General features: G+C 40.1%; 1 protein-coding gene across 1 annotated transcript in view; it reads right to left on the bottom strand.

Moving 5' to 3' along the window:
• Positions 1-23,999, bottom strand: part of cops4 (COP9 constitutive photomorphogenic homolog subunit 4 (Arabidopsis)) — a 55,973-nt gene that overhangs the window by 12,489 nt on the left and 19,485 nt on the right. Inside the window, exons 3-8 of the mRNA XM_072253053.1 lie at positions 20,565-20,716; positions 16,041-16,144; positions 14,819-14,972; positions 12,982-13,132; positions 11,275-11,445; positions 10,081-10,196 (exon numbers count right to left, since the gene is read on the bottom strand). Coding sequence (XP_072109154.1) covers positions 10,081-10,196; positions 11,275-11,445; positions 12,982-13,132; positions 14,819-14,972; positions 16,041-16,144; positions 20,565-20,716 — 848 coding nt within the window. The remainder of the gene's footprint in view (positions 1-10,080; positions 10,197-11,274; positions 11,446-12,981; positions 13,133-14,818; positions 14,973-16,040; positions 16,145-20,564; positions 20,717-23,999) is intronic.

Raw genomic sequence — 23,999 nt, 5'->3', positions numbered from 1 at the left:
AGAGAGGGAAGGGTGCTTTTTTTTTAAATCGCTGGTGAGATTGCTCTGCTACAGGGAGTGAAAATGTTACCCAGGTTTTCTGTGTTTTGGATGTGGACTTGGACTGTGAACTTCTTTTTTTCCAGTCTTATGGTTTTTTTGTATTCTGTGTTTTTCATCCAATCTTTCTCATTTTTTGTGCGTGGGAGGAGAATTTGGGGGTTGATGAGCCAGTTTCATTTTTGTTTGTTTTTTTTGAGTAGGGAGGAGGGATTTGAGGGTTGATGATTGTGCTGCCATTCTTTTCTTTCTTGGTTTCGTGGCCATCTGGAGAAGAAGAATTTCAGAATTGAAATTTATTTAACAATAAATGAACCTTTGAAGCATGAATTTCTTCCTCTCCTGTCCTATGATGTGGTCATTTCCCAACAAAGACCAATGTCAATGAGGATATTCACCATTATCAGTGACCATCCCCCTCAACAACAGGTATATAATTTTGGATACTGTTGGCAGGAATGACCTAGCAGAGGAAAGTCACAGCGGTTGGGTCCCTAGCTCTGTGACTCAGAAGGGAAGGGGTGGGGGGGAGAGGAGAAGATGTGGATTATGGTGAAAGAGGCTTCATCAGTTAGTGGAACAGAAAGGAAGTTCTGTGGGCGAGAATGAGATTTCTAGATGGTATGGTGCCTTCCGGGTGCCAAGGTCCGGGACATCTCAGATCGAGTCCTCAGCATTCTTAAGTGGGTGGGTGGTCCATGTAGTTACCAATGACATGGGTAGGAAGAGTGACAAGGTTCTGCAAAGGGAGGTCATGGAGTTAGGTGCTGTTAAAGGCAGGACCTCCAGGCTGTAATCTCAGGATTGCTACCTATGCCATGCGCCAGTGAGGCCAGAAATAGGATGATTATACAATTTAACATGTGGCTAAGGAGTTGGTGTAGGAGGAAGGGCATAAAATTTTTGGATCATTGGGCTCTCTTGCAGAGAAGGTGGGACCTGTACAGAAGAGATGGTTTGCACCTGAACTGGAGAAGAAACAAATATCCAAGTGAGGAGATTTGCTAATGCTGCACAGAGTTTCAAGGGGATGGGAATCAGAGTGCTGGAACAATTAGTGGAGAGGTTGAGGAGACAAACGTTCCAATGTTCAAGGATTCATTCATTATCCGAAATTCTTCTTCTCCGGTCAGCCATTAAACCAAGGAAAGAAAGGCAGCACAATCACCAACCCCATATCCCCTTACAACATGAAAAAACAAACAAAAATGAAACAGGCACATCGACCACCAAATCCACAAACTACCCCCCCTCACAAAAAAAACCTGAGAAAGATCGGGCAAAAACACAGAATACAAAAAAGTAAGTCCACATCCAAAGCGCAGAAAATCTGGGCAATATTCTCTGGGCATAGTGGCAAGCTCTCATAGTCATAGTCATACTTTATTGATCCCAGGGGAAATTGGTTTTCGTTACAGTTGCACCATAAATAATAAATAGTAATAAAACCATAAATAGTGAAATAGTAATATGTAAATTATGCCAGTAAATTATGAAATAAGTCCAGGACCAGCCTATTGGCTCAGGGTGTCTGACCCTCCAAGGGAGGAGTTGTAAAGTTTAATGGCCACAGGCAGGAATGACTTCCTATGACGCTCTGTGTTGCAACTCGGTGGAATGAGTCTCTGGCTGAATGTACTCCTGTGCCCACCCAGTACATTATGTAGTGGATGGGAGACATTGTCCAAGATGGCATGCAACTTAGACAGCATCCTCTTTTCAGACACCACCGTGAGAGAGTCCAGTTCCATCCTCACAACATCACTGGCCTTACGTTCGTTGATTCTCTTGGCGTCTGCTACCCTCAGCCTGCTGCCCCAGCACACAACAGCAAGCATGATAGCACTGGCCACCACAGACTCGTAGAACATCCTCAGCATCGTCCGGCAGATGTTAAAGGACCTCACTGGTAGCGTATCAGAGCAACTCTCAGTGATCAAAAGGCAGGCAGCTGGTGCACACCTTCTGCATTTACCTCAATGTTTCAATCTCCCTTGCCACTTTAATCAGCGCACAATGGAAGCTTTTATCAGCTCACGCCCTGTCCCGCAGCCTGCCCGCCCTGAGGTTTGCTCACACTGCCTTTGCCTCCCAGAATTCTCTCGGAGAATGCAGAGCACTGGAACACCCAAACAATCTCCAAACAGCAAATCACAGGCTCCAACAGTTCCAGAATCACATCCAAGACAATAAACAAACATAAAAAACATAAAAGAAGTGAAATATATGGATTTATGATCTATCCAGAAGATGTCGGCCAAAGGAGTGTTGTACGCAGGTGCCATCTTGACCGGAATGTTGGTAAAACGTCAGACAAAGTCAGGAATCAATAGGTTGAGCATGGCGCGACTGGTGTCCTAAGCTGTGAATATTTCAATGCAAGAAGTATTGTAGGAAAGGTAGATGAGCTCAGGCACAGAGCATGGATCAACATCTGGAATTATGAGTTGTAGCCATTAGTGAAACATTTGCGGGGGGGGGGTTATTCTGGGGCTCCATTGCTTTAGGCATGGCCGAGTGGGAGGAAATAAAAGATGAGGGGTGGCATTACCAGCCAGGGAAAATGTCACATCAGTGCTCAGTCAGGACTGACTGGAGAACTTGTCTAGTGAAGCTTTATGGGTGGAACTGAGAAATAAGAAAGGTATGACCACATTAATGTGGCTATATTACAGACCACCCAACAGTTCATGGGATTTAGAGGAGCAAATCTGTAGACAGATCGCAGACTGTTCCAAGAAACATAAGGGATTTTAACTTTCCACGTATTGACAGAGACTCCCATACTGTAAAAGGACAACATGGAATAGAGTTTGTCAAATGTGTTCAGGAAAGTTTCCTTAATCAGTAAGTCCCAACAAGAGAGTGTGCTTTAGTTGATCTGCTATTAGGAATGAGACAGGGCAGGTGACATAAGTTTGTGTAGGGCAACACTTTTGCATCTTGTGATCACAATTTCATTAGTTTCAAAGTAAATATGCAAAAAGATAGGTCTGGTCTGCAGGTTGAGATTCTAAATTGGAGAAAGGCTAATTTTGATGGTATCAGAAAGGATCTGGCAAGTGTGGATTGGGGCAGGCTGTTGTACTTGGAAAATGGGAGGATGTCAAAGTGAAATTTTGGGAGTACAAAGCTTGTATGTGCCAGAATAAAAGGTAAAGATAACAATTGTAGGGAACCTCGGTTTTTAATAGGTATTGAGACCCTGGTTAAGAGAAAAAAAAGTGATGCATATCAAGTATAGGTAGTTAGGAACAAATGAAGTGCTTATGAAGTATAAGAAATACCAGACAACACTTAGGAAAGAAATCAGAAGGGCTAAGCAAAGGCATGAAGTTGCCCTGTAGCAGAAAAGGTGAAGGAGAAAGCTAAGGGATTCTACAGATATGTTAAGAACAAAAGAATTGCAAGGGACAAAATTGGTTCTCTGGAAGGTCAGAATGGTAATTCATGTGTGGAGCCAAAACAGACGGGGGAGATCTTAAATACATTTTTTGCATTTGTATTTACTCAGGAAATGGACACAGAGTCTACAGAAGTGAGGCAAAGCAGCATCAACTTCATGGACCCTATACATATTGTACAGGAGGAGACGTTTGCTGTCTGGAGGCAAATCAGGGTGGACAAATCCTCAAGCCTAACAAGGTGTTCCCTCAGACCCTATGGGAGGCAAATGCAGAAATTGCCAGGGCCCTTTGAAGATATTTAAATCATCCTTAGCGACAGGAGAAATTACAGGGTATTGGAGGATAGCCAATGTTGTTCTGCTGTTTAAGAAAGGCTGTAAACATAAACCAGGAAGTTATAGGCTGGTGAGTCTGACATCAGTTGTGGGAAAGTTATTGGGAGGTATTCTAAAGGACTGGATATATAAGTATTTGGATAGACATGAACTAATTAAGGATTGTCAGTAGATCATGTCTAACCAATCTTACAGAGTTTTTAGAGGCAGTTATCAGGAAGGTGGATGAATGCAATGCAGTGGATGTTTCTACATGGACTTTAGCAAGGCATTTGACAAGGTCCCACAAGGGAGGTTGGTCAGGAAGGTTCAGTCGCCTGGCATTCAAGATGAGTTAGAAGAATGGAGTAGACATTGTGGGAGAAGCCAGGGAGTGGTAGTAGATGGTTGCCCCTCCAACTGGAGGCCTGCGAGAAGTGGAGTGCCACAGGGATTGGTGCTGGATCCATTGCTGTTTGTCATCTATATCAACAATCTGGATGATATGGTTAACCGGATCTGCAAATTTGTGGACAACACCAAGATTGGGATATAGTGGACAGCAAAGAAGGTTATCATGGCTTGCATCGGGATCTAGATCAGGTGGAAAAATGGGCTGAAAATGACAGATGGAATTTAATGCAGTTAAGCATGAAGTGTTGCACTTTGGTAGAACCAAGCAGGGTAAGCCTTACACAGTGAATGGTAGGGCACTGAGGAGTGCAGTAGATCAAAGAAATCTGGGAATACAGGTCCATAATTCATTGAAACTGTCAGCACATTTAGATAGGGTTGTAAAGAAAGCTTTTGGCACAATGGCCTTCCAAAAGTATCAAATATGGGAGATGGGATGTTATGAAGTTGTATAAGATGTTGGTGAAGTCTAAGTTGGAGTATTTTATGCAGTTTTTAGTCACCTACCTACAGGAAAGATTTAAGTAAGGTTGAAAAAGTACAGAGAAAATTTACAAGGATGTTGCTGGTTCTGGAGGACAGGAATTATAAGGAAAGATTGAATAGGTTAGGGCTTCATTACTTAGAATGTAGAAGATTGAGAAGAGATTTGATAGAGGTATACAAAATTATGAAGGGCATAGATAGGGTAAATGCAAGCAGGCTTTTTCCACTGAGGTTGGGTGGGACTACAACCAGAGGTGAAAGGTGACAAGGTTAAAGGGAACACGAGGGGAAGCTTCTTCAATCAGAGGGTTGTGAGAGTGTGGAATAAGCTGCCAGCACAAGTGGTTCATGCCAGCTGGATTTCAACGTTTAAGCAAAGCTTGGATAGGCACATGGATAGTGGGGGTATGGAGGCCTATGGTCCCAGTGCAGGTCAAATGGGAGTAGGCAGTTTAAGTTGTGTCAGCATCGGCTAAATGGGCTGAAGGGCCTGTTTCTGTGCTGTACTTTTCTATGTTTCTATCTTTAATGTGCCAATACAATCTTTAGTCATATGAGGAGAGTGTCTGAAGATCAAAACCTCAAATACAACATAAATTTATGGCCTACCATTTAAAAGTGATACCTGCCTTCCATGCTTCCAAGATGGAGTATGTATAGTAGGCTTCCTCCTATTAGATTAGTTTATCATCATATACACAACACACGCTTTAAATGTAAATAGGACTACCTTTTTATCATAGAACAGACCAACAGAGTAAAGAAATTTATGCTTCTTGGTTTATAATTATCTATGGATCACAGCAGCTATGTGATCCAATATTGTTTACATTTCTATCCGGGCAGACAGTGGAGAAGACATGGTTCTGGTCAAGGTGGCGCAGCTGAACAACGTTACCTCAGGCGGCATCTTACATATAGTCCACGATACTGTTTCTTTCAGTTCTTTTCCATCTTCTTTTTATTTTAAATGTGTTTCTGGTACTGATGAGGTCTGTGATCTACAGTTTGAGTCTCTGAGAAGATTCCAGGAGGCAAGCAGCCATTTTCGCCAATCTTGCCGATTAAACCGTTGAGAAAGATTGAAACATTGCGGTGAGTATGGAAGGCAAGCGCGCAGCGCCATCTACCAGCCTTTTGCTTGCAGCTCCTGAAGGAAGGTGCCTGTGTGTGATGGTCTTTCACTCCCTCGATCCTGTCGGAGGATGATACCAAAGTTCTGGGTCTGCAATTTATGGATTGAACCGTGATTGGACTCTTTCAGTTTTATATTCTATGTTTTTGCCCGTTCTTTCTTGTTGCCATTTGCACGATGTGTTTGCTTTCTCATGCGAGGGGGTGTTTGATGTTCTTGTAGCCATTTGCACAATTTGTTATTTTGTGCATGGTTAGAGTAAATGTAAAGAGTTGAAAGGACAATGTTCATAAGATATGGAATCAGAATTAGGCCATTTGGCCCATCGAGGCTGCTCCACCATTACATCATGGCTGATCCAGTTTCCCCCTCAGCCCCAAAATCCTGCCTTCTCCCTCTATCCCTTCATGCCCTGATTAATCAAGAATCTATCAACATCTGTCTTAAATATACCCAACAACTTGGCCTCCACATCAGCCTGTGGTAATGAAATCCACAGATTCCTCCTCATCTCCATTCTAAATAGGATGCCCCTCCATCCTGAGGCTGTGTCCTCTGGTCTTAGATTCTCCCACCATAGGAAACATCCTCCCCACGTCCATTCTATTGGGACCATTCAACATTCGTTAGGTTTCAAAGAGGTCACCCCTCATTCTTTTGAATTCCAGTGAGTCGAGGCCCAGAGCCATCAAACATTCCTCATATGACAAGCCTTTCAATCCCGGAATCATTTTCATGAACCTCCTTTGAACCTCTCCAATGTCAGCATTCCTTTCTTAGATAAGGGGCCCAAAACTGCTCACAATACTCCAAGTGAGGCCTCACCAGTGCTTTATAAAGCCTCAACATTATATCATTGCCTTTATATTCTAGTCCTCTCAAAATGAATGCTATCATCGCATTTGCCCTCCTTACCACTTACTCAACCTGTAAATTAACCTCTAAGGAATCCTGCACAAACACGCCCAAGTCCCCTTGCACATCAGATTTTTGAATTTTTTCTCCATTTTGAAAATAGTCTACCCTTTTATTTCTTCTACCAGAGTCTATGACCATACACTTCCCGACACTGTACTCTATCTGCCACTTTTTTTGCCCATTCATCATCTGTTTACATTCTTCCATAGCCTCTCTACTTCCTCAAAACTACGTGCCCCTCCACGTATCTTTCCCCATCCGCAAGCTTGGCCACATAGCCATCAATTCCGTCATCCAAGTCATTGACATATAACGCAAAAAGCAGTTCCAACACAGACCCCTATGGAACACCACTAGCCATAAGAAAAAAAGCTCCTTTTATTCCCACTCTTTACTTCCTGCCAATCAGCCAATGCTTTATCCATGCTAGAATCATCTTGTAATACCATAGGCTCATAGCTTGTTAAGCAGCCTTGTCAAAAGCATTCTGAAAATCCAAGTACACAACATGAACCGATTCTCCTTTGTCTATCCTGTCTGTTATTTCTTCAAAGAATTCCAAGAAGTGTGTCAGGCAAGATTTTCCCTCAAGGAAACCATGCTGCCTATGGCCTATTTTATCATGTGCCTCCAAGTACCCCGAAACCACATCCTTAACAATTGACTCCAACATCTTCCCAACCGAGTCAGATTAACTGGCCTATAATTTCCCTTCATTTGCCTCTCTTCCTTCTTGAAGAGTGGAGTGACATTTGCAATTTTCCATTCATCCAGAACCATGCCAGAATCAATTGATTCTGAAGAACCATTATCTCCACAATCTCTTCAGCCACCTCTTTCAGTTTCCCAAGAACCTTCTCTTCATTAATGGCAACTTCACACACTTCTGCCCCAACACTCTCAAACTTCCACCATATTGCTGGTGTCTTCTTCAGTGAAGACTGATGCAAACTACTTATTCAGTTCATCCATCATTTCCTTGTCCCCCCCTTACTACATCTGGCATCATTTTCCAGCAGTCTGATATCAATTCTCACTTTTGTACTTTACGTGTCTGAACAAACTTTTGGTATCCTCTTCAATATTCTTGACTAGCTTACTTTAATATTCTATCTTTTCCTTCTTTATGACTTTTCCAGTTGCCTTCTTTTTGTTTTTAAATGTTTCCCAAATCCTTAACTCCCACTAATATTTACTCGATTATATGTCCTCTCTTTGACTCTTATGTTGGTTTTGACTTCTCTTGTCAGCCACGGTTGTGTCATCCTGCCTTTAGAATACTTCTTCCTCTTTAGGATGCATATATTTTGCTTCCGAATTGCTCCCAGAAATTCCAGCCATTGCTACTTTGCTGACATCCCTGCCAGTGTTCATTTCCAATCAATTTTGACCAGCTCCTCTCTCATGCTTCCATAATTCCCTTTTGCTTCACTATAATACTGATACATCTGACTTCAGCTTTTTCTTCTCAAGTTGCAGGGTGAATTCTATCATATTATGATCACTTGTCCCCAAGGGTTCCTTTACCTTAAGCTCTCTAATCAATTCAGGTTCATTGCACAACACCCAATGCAGAATAGCTGATCCCTGATGGGCTCAACCACAAGCTGCTCTGAAAAGCCATCTTGTAGGTATTCTAGGAATTCCCCTTCTTGGGATCCAGCACCAACATGATTTTCCCAATCCACCTGCATATTGAAATCCTCCTCGACTATCGTTACACTGTCCTTTTCCCCCATTTTCTATCTCCCGTTGCAATTTGTAGACCACATCTTTACTACTGTTTGGGGGTGTCTGTATCCAACTCCCATCAGGGTCTTTTTACTCTTGCATTTCCTTAGCTCTACCCACAACCATTCAACCTCTTTTGACCCTACGTCACCTTTTCCTCGTGATTTGATTTCATATTTTTTTTAAACCAACAGAGCCACTCCCCCCCCCACCTGCCTGCCCTTTTGATACAATGTGTATCCTTGGATATTAACCTCCCAGCTATAATCTTCTTTCAATGATGCACACAATGTCATTCATGCCAATCTGTAACTGTGAACTGTGCTACAAGTTCATCTACCTTATTCTGTATACTGCGCGCAATCAAATATAACACCTTGAGCCCTGAATTCACCCTTTCCAATCTTGACTGCCTTTTACATTGCAACTCATTGTGTTGACTGCAATTTTGCCCGATCATCAGCCTCTCCTTACTAGCAGTCTCATTACACACTGCTTCTGTTTGTAAACCAATTACCTCATTCTCAGCACTATCACCCTGATTCCTACCCGCGCCCCCCCCCGCCAAATTAGTTCTAGCTCCCCTGCTAAACAGCTCTAGCAAACCTGCCTGCAACAATATTGGTCCCTCTTGGGTTCAGGTGTAACCCATCCATTTTGTACAGGTCGTACTTTCCCAGAAGAGGTCCAACGATCCATAAATCTGAACCCCTGCTCCATGCACCGGTTCCTCAGCATTCATCTGCCAAATCATCTTATTCTTACCCTCACTGGTGCGTGGTACGGGAAGCAATCCAGAGATTACTACCCTGACGGTCCTGTTTTCCAGGTTTCTGTCTCGTTCCCTAAAATCTCTCTTCAGGACCTCCTCACCTTTCCTACCTATGCCATCGGTGCCAATATGTACCAAGTCTACTGGCTGCTCACCATCCCCCTTTAAAATGTCATGGAACCGATCCGAGACATCCTGGCACCTGGGAGGCAACATACCATCTGGGTGTCTCTATCATGCCCACAGAATCTCTTCTTTATTCCTCTGACTATTGAATCTCCTCTCACCACTGCAGTCCTCTTCACCTCTCTTCTCATCTGAGCCACAGCACCACCAGACTCAGTGCCATAGACTCGGTCATCTGTGGCTGCCCCTGGTAGGTCATCTCCCTCAAAAGTATCCAAAGAGGTATATCTATTATTGAGGGGAATGGCCATAGGGATGCCTTACACTTGTTGCCCATTTTCTTTCCTGCTGACAGTCACCCAGTTACTTGCCTTCTGCAACATAGGGATGACTACCTCCCTGTAGCTCCTATATATCACTCCTCATTCTCCCATACAAGCTGAATATGTCATAATCCAAGGTATATTTGTTCTGTCAGATGTTTTATTAGCATCTAGCTCCCTATGCTAGCTCATAGCCTTGTGTAAGGAAACCATAAAACACAATTTCAAACAATTAATCCAAAGTGTTGCTCTTAGTAAGAAAACGCCTAACTCTAAAAATGCCTTCCCTATATATGTAAAGTGAAATAATGCCGAAATATACACTGAAGGCATATTCTTCTCTTCAATAGAAGATGTTTGTTTTCATTCTGAGATTAAAACAAGGTAAAAAAAATTCAATACTTTGAAAGTTTACCTTGGCTGGTGGTATTTCGAGCAAAGCTCCAAGCTCTTCAAATGTGATATTATTGTAGAGTTTACTGGCAGAAAGCAAGTTGTGCTCAATGACAGCCCTGTCCAGTATACTGGAACCTGGTACCAAGAGAGGAAACATAACATCATTACATTGAAAACAATGTCACAGATTTTTATCATGACTTAGCAAATTTAAAAAAAAATCACTGAGAAACATTAGGGATTGACAGCTGGTAGCCAAAGGTTCTTAAACCGTTCAGTCATCAGAATGGTCAAGGCATTGGGATTAGCATTTCACTTGTAGACAATGCAGCAATTATTATATTTACCTACAATTCCACACAACAAGCTCTGTATTTCAATACTGAGAAGGATAGTCAAAGAAAAGATCAACATGGAAGACCAAGGCTTTTGACAGTCAGGTGCTGCCCAACCCACACATCAACTCCATTGCAGACCGGAGTTCAGCAACGTAGGTTTAATTTCTTGGTGAGAGTCTGATTGCACTAAGCACCTTAATTTTACACCAGGGAAGAACAGCAACCCCATTTATTTGAATAGGGTCACTAACCCTGTGATACATTACACACTTCATGGTAACGTATTTTTAAATTATTTGTTTGCTTGCTTTTACATGTCATTAACTATTGCAGCCAGCAAATTGTCAAGGCATTCAAGGGGGCAGAACTGTTGCCCAAATGGGAATCTGCTCTAAGTTGCCCTAAAAGTGAGAGCAGAAAGTCAGCTCATTCAAATGGTCACATCCAGAAGAAGTGCTCATGGGTATGACTTCCATTTTATGTGCAAACCACAAATCAGTGGACTTGTTTTTTAAAAAAATAGTAAAATAGGCTGCATTCAAAGATATTAGTAAGATTTCAGTTGCATTACCAGGAAACAGAAGGTCAATAATACAATTTATGGAAAAGAATAATGTGTAACTTGATAAAAGTCAAGTTACTGATACACACTACCAGACTGAAATTCTCATCTGAACTTCCATACATATCTAAATGTAGAATCCAACAATGTAGAGTGTTACAAGATAGTGCAGCGTTTTGACTGAAGCTATGAAAAGTCACCCCATTATAATACCAAAAATGGTTTTATCATATACAAATTATTCTGCTATAAACTATAAAATAAAAGGTGTGAAAAACACACATTCAGGATAAAATCAAACTGCAGACTTTACCATCAGCAGTTGTTGCTTTCTGGTGAGGCATCAGCATAGCAGCAAACTCCTGTAACTGATTCCCTCGAATAATTCTATCTAGATACATTTTCTCCAGAATTCCATAAGCTGCAAGTTGCTGACAGCGTTCATCCTTAAAAAGGGTTGCCAGCATACGGGATCGCTGCTGTCCTGCAGGGAAAGCAAAACCAAAAGAAACACTGTGAAATTTAATACTTTTGTTGCATTATTTCTTCACATTATTACTTCCCAATTTATGTTTTTTCCCTTAGCTTTTCCTTGTGTTTTCCCCTTTTTGTTACTTGGAAAATCTTGTATTTTCAATTACTTTATCGTAAACATATATTTATTCATTTCTATCATAGATTTGCTGTTATAATAATGCTTAATATTTCGAACGATGCAAGAAAACTTGATCTGAATGATAGAAAACTTCTTGCCAAACCTTAGACTTTGTTTACTATGTTGCATTCCCAACTTATTTTTCAAAATAAGAAGTTATTCACTTGCATGCTTTGAATTCTGCCCATGATTCACCTTCTGACTTCTCTGTCCTAATAAAGCTTCAGTACATTTGTGTAAAAAGTTTTGTAATCTCATGACACATGTTTACTTGTGTAAGTGCCTCAAATTGTAAGTTTTAGGTGGATACAATTTCTAAATTTTTTCTCACTACAAGATTTATCCTTTGTAAAAATAATTCCCAAAACTATTCTTGCATTTGCTTTGGATTAATTCAGACAAAATGAAGATTTGTCAACAAAGGCAAAAGCAAAAAAGGCTGAAAGAGATCCAACTCCAAATTTTAGAAAAAGAACATTTGACCCAACAGATACATGCCATTTTTTATGCTCCGCAAGCCTCTTTCGTTCTTTTCCTAGGTAAATCTATTAATGTTACCCCCTAATACGTTTCTCCCTCACATGCTTGTCCAACCTCCACTTAAATCTATATGATTTGCTTCATTCACTCCTTATGCTATTATATACCATGTTCTCACTACTCTTGGGGTAAAGTTTCTCCTAATGAATAAAAAGATCATTGCATTTTCAACAAGAAAAACATTAACAGTGTATTATTTCCCAATGTGGAACGCCAAGCTCATCTGACACAATCATTTCAAATAACCAATGATACAAAAAAAATCACGTTTGAGATCAACCATTCCTTCTTTTCAAAACAAATTGCTTCAGTATGTGCAATTCAGTTAACCAAAGTAATAATAACTAGCAAAGCCATATTTTGTTCCTTTCTGAGCTGGTAATATGATAATAGTATGCAATATTTTCACAATATCCAATTTTATACTATTTTTAAGTTTGTTTTTATAGAGTCCACTAATGGTTCTTTTAGTAGCCACATGGTAATCAAAATCTCTTATTTTAGATCTCCTGAACTCTCAATAAATTCACAAGACAGAAAAGGGGCAGCTGTGAAGCTGGATGTAGATTAGAATATATCGGTATTCCTGCTTCAGGATAACTTTCAAATCAGAAACTTCAAGAAACAAAAGATATATTTTTAATAACACTATGTTTGAAATTGTTTGCAATCCACATTATTTTCTGATGTACTTATTCCTTGACAGAAATTAACAGATAGGAATCGGGTCTAATTAAAATGTAAGACTACAGATTTGGTGCTTAACATATTCAATTATATTAGAACTATTTACATCCTTAGGAGTATTGGGCAACAATATAATACCTGCCGATGCAAGAATGGTGCAGTGTAGTGCGTGCTTTAATGCCTCTAGGCGCTCCGTTTCATGAACTATAGATTTATACGAAAGTTCATTATATCGCTGAGCAGCTTCTATAAATTTCCTTCTGTAATCGAGGACACGAGCATAACACACCTGAAGACAAAAAAACAGAAGAAAGTTTCACTTTACTGAAAATGCAACTATTGATATTTTGTATTGTTCCAAGGCAGCTAGATGAAAAATGGGGACATTAATTTTTTGTCTACGAAGCTGTCCCTTTGGTTTACATATAGTTAGATTGTATAGCTTTCCACTCACTTGCAAAATATGGGCAAATGCAAAGCTGGCATTGCTAATCACGCTAACAGAAGCTACTGTAACTTTTCTCATGAAGCTATTCTCACAGCACCATCAGCAAGAGTTTTCTGGAATTCAGAGTAAGCAATGATAAGTGCGACCTGAAGTGGTAATTACTGATGGAAATCCCATGTTCTGGCCAGATCTGTCTTTCTCGTGGCAGGACTTACAAACATGAAAGGTCAGATTAACTTTGGCACTGTAATTTGCATAATAGATTATAATTTGACAAATAATTTAACACAAAGTAATGAGACAGTGGCAAAACAAAATGTATTCAGATATGGAGAAAAACTAAATTGTGAGCAACACACATAAAATGCTGGAGGAACTCAGCAGGTCAGGCAGCATCTTTCCCTCTGTAGATGCTGCCTGACCTGCCAAGTTTCTTCAGCATTTTGCACTTGTTACTCAAGGTTTCCAGCAGCTGCAGAATCTTGTGTCCCAAATAAACTGTGACATGCTCCACAGATTTTCAGCACCTGCAATTATTTGCTTTCCAATACATCTCCCCTTTCTTTCGTTATCAGAACTATGGATGTATATTGATTACTTCCGAGTTGAGTTCCATTCACAATTTTTTGATAATAAGGTATTCATTTTCTGCATGCAGCAAGACCTGGACATCATTCAGGCTTGAGATGTTAAGTGGCAAATGTCATTCCTGCCACACGATGATTACTTTCTAATAGAAAAGCTCCTCTTGACATTCCATTGACCAGAAGCTTAATTGAACCAGTCACATAAATACTTCAGTGATAAGAACAGGTCAGAATTTCTCCAAAACTCTTGCATCATTTAAAAAGGCACAAGCCACCATCATGATGGAATAAAGTTCCACCTGTCTCATTGGGTTCAGCTTTAACCATACTTTGGGAGTCCAATGCCACACAAGATAAGTCAGTCCAATTAGTCAGTAGCCAGCTACATAACAAATATTAACTCCCTCCACTGTCAACACAACGTGATTTCACAGTGTCCTATCCACTCCAATAAAATTAGAATACATTTGCAGTCATTTGTTCTGATCATTTTGTTTTTGTTCGTTCTCCCAGTATTTCCCTTTAGTTCTTTCCTAAATACATTGACTCAAACTAGTCTTCATGAATGGTAACCTTTGACCAGTACCTCACTTCGGAAGCTGATTGGTAATCTTAATCAGCAATTGCCTACGGACTACTCATTAGTTTGATACACAAGGGAAAAGCCCAGTTGAATGTGATATCCAAAAATATATTTTAATCGCAAAAAATAAGAAACCCAGTTAAATTTCTTTCTCCCAAACCCAGGTATTCTGGGGCAACTTTAATCTATAATGCTCCTGTCAAGAACTTTGAACTCACTAAATATCTGAGAAGGTATTATCTAAACCACCTAGCCAAGTTAAGATTGCTGAACTCTTCAAAATGTGGAAATATTTTCAATGATCCACTGGCTTTCAGTAATGTTATTAACATCTACTTTCCAAAAGCAGAGTTCTACCTTGTAATGTATCTGCAATTGTTCATTGGTTGATTCATTCTGAAGTAGAGACGCCCGGTTAATGTAAGCTTCTGCTTGAACAGGATCATCATCTTCCAGATACAAACGAGCAATTTTCAGATAAGTGTCCAGCTTATAGTCCACATTATACTGCCTATAAAAAAGCTAAATGTTAATGACAAGCAATTTTATAAAATTATATATTTTATAAAATTATGTTTCAGAGTATGAACATTAGTGGCAGATTTAAAGGTAGGAAAAATTTTGTATTTATTTATTTATTTTCAGCTAAATTCAGTAAATTTTAGGCTCTCTAACATATTATACTGTTTTGATCTCTTCTGATATAAAGGTATTTATTAGTTTTTTAAAAGGGTTATATTATATTGAAAACATTGCATTATACAAAATCTTGTAAATTGACAAGGTGTTTTCCATCAGTACGAATATAAAAATTCAAGTTGCATTCCAGAGCTCAGGAATTATTGTTAACATTAAACATTGTTCTTATTTTTTTTTTAAAAAAGCCTCTTAAATCAGGATATGCATCCTACAGCAAAGATTCACAAGTAGAATATTTGTATATTCAGGGATACCTGTAATAAGCTAATGTAATTAAGACTACTAAAATACTCAAAGCATCATACTGATGGACTTCATAGATGAATACCTTCTTCCTCATTCCAACAAAACTTGTTGCCATGAAGAGACCCAAATAATGCAAATACATTTTCAGAAAGATAGAAGAATTAAGAGAAGTGAAATTAAGAGACTATACCAAGCTAATTTCACATAGTTTTCCAGGAAAGACTCATTAATGGTTGGCTCAAAACTCTTGCCAGAAGAATGCTGGTTTGGCAGTGGAAGGAGTTAATGTTTGTTATGCAGCTGACAAAAGACAGACAAGTCTACAAAATACACAGCAAAAGTGTGCTGTAAAAATTGGTAAAGCAGTAACTCTTTCACAACAAGATCCTGGGAGAATGATTCATATGTGCCAGTGGTGACATTGTTAATTTACATTGGTCTCAATTAAACAAATTACAGCAAAATCACTTAAGATTGCAAATGAGGATTATCATTGTTTTACACAAATAAATTGTTCAGTGTTTTTCTATAGTGGTTCATAGATATTAATTTTGAAAGGAACCAGCTTATTTTAAATAGTTAAAAGCTGCATGATACATTTCAGAAAAGAATCAAGTCGCAGACAATTACATACTTCTGTCCAGTTTCCAGTGGAATTCCCACCAAAACTTGAGCTGCATTTCTCCAGTCTTCTTCCTTCTCATAAATGGTGGCTAGATGCTGCCTTATAGAAGCTACCTACAAAATAAACACAACAGCCATGACCACACAACAAACGCATTTGTATTTATCTGCCCACTTGCCCTGCCCCTTCCACCCACGCCAATCCACTTCAATGGATGGAATTCTATCCTCATACACATCACTCCCTCACTGGGCTTGTATGCAAACTTGGCTCGCTGTTGGCCCCACTAACAGCCACAGAACTCAGCAGTGAGAAGACCACCTTTCATAAACAACAGGCGTCTAGAATTGGTATGAGTTGGGGTTCAACTAAACAGGAACGTCATGATGTTCCAATTAAAGAAGTCTCGATTTGAGAAGATGCTGCGTAAATACTGCCCATACACAATTATACAGTCAGCAAGATATAACAGATCATACACCACTTAAAAATATAAAGGAAGTATATTTACAAATTTCAGCTTTATTGAAGTTAGTAGGTAAAAAGAAAAGGGAAAAAAGGGCCGATTACAGTTAATCCAGTCCAAAGCTGCACACAGTTGGAGCTCATTTTGAAGTTGTCCTTTTCACTCAGGTGCTGGACCCACAGTCTGGCACACACCACATTCCGAACACCACTCAAAACCCATCTCAAACTAATGGGCTCTCCCACGGGAGTATTGGCCCTTCCTCCTTGGAGCCATTCATCTGCACAAAGCACCTTGTGCAATAGGGACAGCATCCTCAGTCATCTTCCCTCCTGTCGCCTCCCAGCTCCTGCCAAAAAAGACGCATGAACCAGACTACTGACCTTCAGAAAACTCTTCCCCACAATCCTGATCAACTGACTCACATTCCTGAGTTGGACAACATGTGTCCTCATTTTAGCCAAAGCCAAAACACAGTTTCCAGCATGGCACATTGATTTAACAGAAAACTACTAATAATGAAATACCTGCAGCATGGCAGTAAAAATCTTAACCAGGGCATTCCATGCACCATTCAAAATTGAAACAGGCAACAGAGGGTCAACTCCATGGGCTGTTCAAATGCTAACCTTCGTCAAGCTGATAAATAATCCTCAAAACAATACTCAACTAAGTATTCATGATAGGTGGTAAACTAGACTGTGCCCAGGGAATGCATCCACTGTATGTAGTTATGTTCTGTGACATTCCATTCTGTTCTGAGAAAATTTTAAACTGATAATTAGGCAATTAAATATGGTTTTATTTACACCTCATTTAGATGATATATTGAGAGCTCTCTGTCTAATCGTCAAGGATAATTAGACCATAAGATAGAGGAGTAGAAGTAGGCCATCAAGTTTGCTCCACCATTCAATCATGGGCTGATCCAATTCTTCCAGACATCCCCACTCCCCTGCCTTCTCCCCATACCCTTTGATGCCCTGGCTAATCAAGAACCTATCTATCGCTGCCTTAAATGCACCCAATGACTTGACCTTCACAGCCGCTTGTGGCAACAAATTCCATAGATTTACCACCCTCTGACTAAAGTAATTTCTCTGCATCTCTGTTCTAAATGGACGTCCTTCAATCCTGATGTCGTGCCCTCTTGTCCTAGACTCCCCTACTGTGGGAAATAACTTTGCCATATCTAATCTGTTCAGGCCTTTTAACATTCGGAATGTTTCTATGAGATCCCCCCTCATTCTCCTAAACTCCAGGAAATACAGCTCAAGAGCTGCCAGATGTTCCTCATACAGTAACCCTTTCATTCCTGGAATCATTCTCATGAATCTTCTCTGAACCCTCTCCAATGTCAATATATCCTTTCTAAAACAAGGAACCCAAAACTGCACAAAATACTCCAAGTGTGGTCTCATGAGCTCCTTACAGAGCCTCAACATCACATCCCTGCTCTTATATTCTATACCTCCAGAAATGAATGCCAAAATTGCATTTGCCTTCTTCACCACCGACGCAACCTGGAAGTTAACCTTTAGGGAATCCTGCATAAGGACTCTCAAGTCCCTTAGCATCTCTGCATTTTGAATTCTCTCCCCATCTAAATAATAGTCTGCCCATTTATTTTTCCCACCAAAGTGCATGACCATACACTTCCCAACATTATATTTCATTTGCCACTTCCCTGCCCATTCCTCTAAACTATCCAAGTCTCTCTGCAGGCTCTCTGTTTCCTCAACATTACCCGCTCCTCCACCTATCTTTGTATCATCGGCAAATTTAGCTACAAATCCATTAATCCACAGTCCAAATCACTGACGTACATCGTAAAAAGCAACCGTCCCAACACCGACCCCTGTGGAACTCCACTAGTAACCAGCAGCCAGCCGAAATAGGATCCCTTTATTCCCACTCTCTGTTTTCTGCTGATTAACCAATGCTCCACCCATACTAGTAACTACCCTGTAATTCCATGAGCTCTTATCTTGCTAAGCAGCCTCATGTGCGGCACCTTATCAAAGGCCTTCTGAAAATCCAAGTACACCACATCCACTGCATCTCCTTTGTCTACCCTGCTTGTAATTTCCTCAAAAAATTCCAATAGGTTAGTCAGGCAGGATTTTCCTTTCAGGAGACCATGCTGGCTTTGGCCTATCTTGTCATGTGCCTCCAGGTATTCCATAATCTCATTCTTAGCAATCAATTCCAACAACTTCCCAACCACTGATGTCAGACTAACAGGTCTATAGTTTCCTTTCTGCTGCCTCACACCCTTTGTAAATAATGGAGTAACATTTGCAATTTTCCAGTCATCTGGTACAATGCCAGAATCTTGAAAGGTCATTGTTAAAGCCTCCGCAATCTCTCCAGCTACTTCCTTCAGAACCCGAGGGTGCATTCCATCAGGTCCAGGAGATTTATCCACCCTCAGACCATTAGCTTCCTGAGCACCTTCTCAGTCGTAATGTTCACTGCACATTCTTCACTTAAAGGACAACTGACTGTAAATCATAGATACCTGCACTGCAGAACTTTTAACAATGGATTACTGAAAGCAAGTCAAAAGAGATACCAAACACGAGGAAATCTGCAGATGCTGGAATTTCAAGCAACACACATAAAAGTTGCTGGTGAACGCAGCAGGCCAGGCAGCATCTCCAGGAAGAGGTACAGTCGACGTTTCGAGCCGAGACCCTTCATCAGGACTAACTGAAAGAAGAGCTAGTAAGAGATTTGAAAGTGGGAGGCGGGGGGGGCAGATCCGACTAACTTTTAAAACTGTTCATCTTGAGACCCTAAGGACATTACGAGACATAATTTCTAGCACACTTAAGCTAGCTCAGAATGAGTGAGGTATAGTCATTTTGTTTTGAGTCCGAGGTTTCTCATACATGCAGCATTTACTATGAAAGATATACTGTATAACTTAATGCATGCACTCTGAATTTATAAATACACCTTGAATAAACTCCTGCTTCACACTATTCTCAGAACAACATAAGTTACAGAAATCTAGTCATTACTGTTTATCACAGTTAAATAAACTTACATTAATACAGAATATCCACAATTTTTTCGCTTTAATAATGAATGAAGGATGTCAACTAAATAAATACTTGTGTATGCCTCATTTAAGATTTCTACTGCTATACTGTGAGGGATTTTTATTTTAGCAGTTTTCTGCAAAAGCAGTGTGTCCTGTTAGTAAGAGTGTTTTGGCTTCGGCTAAAGATAAGGAGGCATTTTGTCCAACTTAGGAATGTTGTGTCAACCAATCAGGTTTGCCTTGGTACGTGTTATAACTTTCTGCCCAGTCGGATGCGATGGAAGATTCGAGAGAGCTGGACGGGATCAGATTTCTGAAGGACAATAGTCTGGTTTGGGTCTTTTGTTGGGAGATGCAGAGAAGAGCACAAGGGAAGATGGGAAGATGCTCAGAAGATCCTACGAAAAGTGGAGAGCCTGTTGTAAGAAGTGCCTTGTGCAGACAAACGGTTCAAAGTAGGAAGTGCCAATACTCCTGGGTTAGCTAGTTCGTTCGTAATGGTCTTCAAGGGAGGTTTGAACTGCGGCTGGTGTCTTTCACACAGAATGTGAGTTCAGCGTGTGAGTAATCAAAGCAAAACACCCTACTGCTCCAGAAATGAGTTCCAACATTTATGTGCACATTTAGATTGGTTTAACTGTACTGGGGCCCTTTTCTTTTTTTCTCTATTAACTGTTTATAAAGTCAAAACATCTGTAAATATACTTCCAGTTTAATTTTATGTTGGTGTAAGGTGTTATTTCCTGGTGAACGATAACTTCATGATGCAGTATTTACAAATCATCCACCATAATTTTCGTTCCCTCATCAGAACATTCAGACTTTACTGTTTGGTTGAGCCCGAATCATACTGACCCTAGACATGTGTTGCTAACTGAAGGTGGCCTCACTATTACCCATGCAATGCTGAGTCACATGGATGTTAGCTAACAAGCCGAGTTTGGTACGAGCCATGGTGAGAGGATTACACTTGCATAATTAAAAATAAAGCATTTATAAAATTCTCTCACTGGCTTACCTGTTCTTCAAATGAAATAACTCTAGGCTGGATCTTTTCCAAAGTAAAGTGGTAAATTTCTTTGGCAGTACCATCAGAAAGATTCGGTAGATGCGAGCAAAAGTCAGTCAGCAGTTGCCGGGAAATCACTAGACTGACGTTTTCATTAACCACTGTATCAAACAGAGAAGGACAATGAACCACATGCCTGACATAAAATGATGCTAATAATTTACTGCCATATGCAGACGTGTCCATCTCTTCACAAAACACAATCCATGATTATCACTGCAAATACAGTGAATTCCGATTGAGACGCATTGAGACCAGTACATTATGGCTCAATTAACCGACAGCCCCAATTAGCCTGTTTCATGGAAGTAGTTAAGAAAGTATGAAAAAGTCAAAGTACTGTTTAACTGAGTCATGGATTATGTAATTAAATGAAATACAGAACAAATCAGAACACTGCACGACAGAACTATAAAACTGTATATTAGTTCGTAATAGCTGGTTTGGTGGTTGTCCATCTTATGACAGGAAACCTGTGGAGGAGAGCTTCTAAAGTGGAAAATCCATTGCAATGGGGAAGTTGCACTATCTCAACCTCAGGAGTTTGGGTTCAGTAGTATGAAGGTCATCACATCTGGGGTCTTTCTTGGTTGCAGTGGTTGATCATGAATTCTTCAGTACCTTGTCATGCCCTTCACTGTCCACAGCGCACAGAACCACCTTCCTGCTGTTGGATCTCACTGTAGATCACATCTGCCCATTATGCCAGAGCTGACTTCACGTGCTAGGACAGGCCATGGCCCTATCTCTTCGGGGTATAAGGCCACCTGCTACCCTCACCTGGTTTGGCCCGCCTGCTGCAGTGTGGCTGCTGACGTGTGGTTTTTATTGACTATAAATGAACAAAATCAGCACAGACACCCAAGTACAGATAATGGGCTGTCTTCATACTATTTTTGACAATTGCATCCTCCAAATTTTCATAATCAATGATTGTCGAGACCTTCAAATTCTGCTTAGTTCCTAATTTCTTGAATAGTGAAATAGTTTCATTTTCACTCAAGGCCATTTCTGGAATCTCCAAGCCTGAATGCTTGAAACTACAGTGACTGAAACAGTAATCACTGGTTTGTAAGCACATGCAACTAACACTATTTTAAAAACTGTTTGTTCCAAGCACGGTCTAGTGTCTAACTGCCACGCAAGTGTGTGTGTCTGATGCTAGTTAGAAGCTCTTTAACAACAGTCTTCTGTCCCAATTAAGTGGCATAGTGTCCCAAATAAACAAAGCTATTTGTTTCAGCTATTTGTTTTATCTCGGCTATTTTCTCGATTAGTTTTTGTTCTCTAAGAGTTGTCCCATAAAAACGGCTGCCCTGATGAACCAATGGCCCACCATTGAACCAGAATCCACTGTATTTCAGATTACTGGGTAAATTTATAGCATTTATACTTCTCATTAGATTTTTTGCAAATACAAAACTCACTTAAAACTGCTAGATTCTTCTCAGGGCTTTGTTTGTTTAGATTTGTTTTTGTTGTGTGTGTCAAATCCAAATCTGAAATACGTATTCCGATGACATTTCAATGCAATATATACCAATGTCATTTGTTCAATAACTGCCTTATACAAGTAAATGGAGCTGTTAATTGGGTGAAGTAATTTCTTGCTTAGAACCACCACTTAAAAATACAACTCGATTAACTAGGTTCCATTGTCAGGAAAGGCTATAAGAAAGAAAAGTCTATTTTTAAAAGATTAGTTCTTATACTCATCAACATTAGTCTTTGTACTGTAAATGTATCAACATTCATGTTAATCAGTTACCCAGGGCTTGATACAGTTGCAAGAAAGTGTTTGTGAACCCTTTGCAATGACCTGGTTGCTGCATTAATTACTCATAAAATGTGCTCTGATCGTCATCTAAGTCACAATAATAGAAAAACACAATCTGCCTAAACTAATAACACACAAAGAATTGTACTTCTCATCAATACTGAGCACACCATTAAACAATCACAGTCTAGGTTCAAAAAAGTACATGAACCTCCGGGATAATGTTTTCTACAAAAGCTACTTGGAATCAGGTGTTTGAATCAATGAAATGAGCTTGGAGGTGTGGGTTGTAGGGATGCCTTGACCTATAAAAAAGACACACAGTCAGGTTACTGACAGGGCCTGCTTTTCTCAAGAAAGATCTATTTATGTGCACCATGCCTTGATCAAAACAACTTTCAGAGGACCTTAGAAAAACAGTAGAGATGCATGAACATTTCTACACATCCTGACTGTTCATCGGCCCACAGCAAGAGAAATTGTCCACAAATGGAAGAAACTCAGTATTGTTGATGTACTCTCCCTAGGGGTGGGCGTCCTGCAAGGATCACACCAAGACCACAACATGCAATGCTGAAGGAGGTGAAAAAAGAAACCAAGGGTAACAGCAAAAGACCTGCAGAAATTGCTACAATTAGCTAAAGTCTCGGTTCATATGTTCACTGTAAGAAAAACACTGAACAAGAATGGTGTTCATGGAAGGACACCACAGAGGAAACAACTGCTCTTCAAGAAACACTGCTGTACATCTCAAGTTTGCATAAGACCACCTGGATATTCCACAACAATTCTGGGACAATGTTCCATGGATAGATGAGACAAAAGTTGAACTCTTCGGCAGAAATCTACACCGCTATGTTTGAAGTAAAAAGGGCACTGCACACCAACACCAAAACCTTATCCCAACCGTGAAGCATGGTGGAAGGAGATTCACGGTTTGGGGCTGCTTTGCTGCCTCAGGGCCTGGAAAGCTTACAATTATTGAGCAAACAATTAATTCAAAATTGTATGAAGACATTTTACAGCAGAATGTCAGAGTAGTGGTCCATCACCTGAGGCTTAATAGAACTTGGATGATGCAACAAGACAATGATCCAAAAGTCAACAGTAAATCGACAACAGAACGGTTTAAAAAGAAGAAAACTCGTGTTTTGGAATGGCCAAGTCAGAGTCCAAACTTTAACCCAATTGAGATGCTGTGGCATGACCTGAAGGCAGCTATTCATGCAAGGTATCCCAGAAATATTGATGGAGGAATTTTTGTTTTGTATGGAGGAATGGTCTAACATTCCTCCTCGCCGTTAGGCAAGCCTGATCAGCGGCTACAGAAAACATTTGGTGGAGGTTATTGCTGCTAAAGGAGGTTCTACCAGTTATCAAATACAAGGGTGCACATACTTTTTCCAGTCTGGACTGTGAATGACTAAACAATATGTTCAATAAAGACACGAAAAGTACAATTGTTTGTGTGTTATTAGTTTAGGCAAATTGCTTCTGTCTATTATGAGTAATTAATGCAGAAAACCAGGTATTTGCAAAGGGTTCACAAAATTTCTCTTGCAACTGTAGTTTAGATTTAATATAATCTGATAGTGACTACTTTCCTG

This window comes from Mobula birostris, chromosome 3, assembly GCF_030028105.1.
Source record: "Mobula birostris isolate sMobBir1 chromosome 3, sMobBir1.hap1, whole genome shotgun sequence".
Lineage (NCBI taxonomy): Eukaryota > Metazoa > Chordata > Chondrichthyes > Myliobatiformes > Myliobatidae > Mobula > Mobula birostris.
Note: the sequence above shows the minus strand (reverse complement) of the source record. Positions and strands in the feature narration are given on the sequence as shown.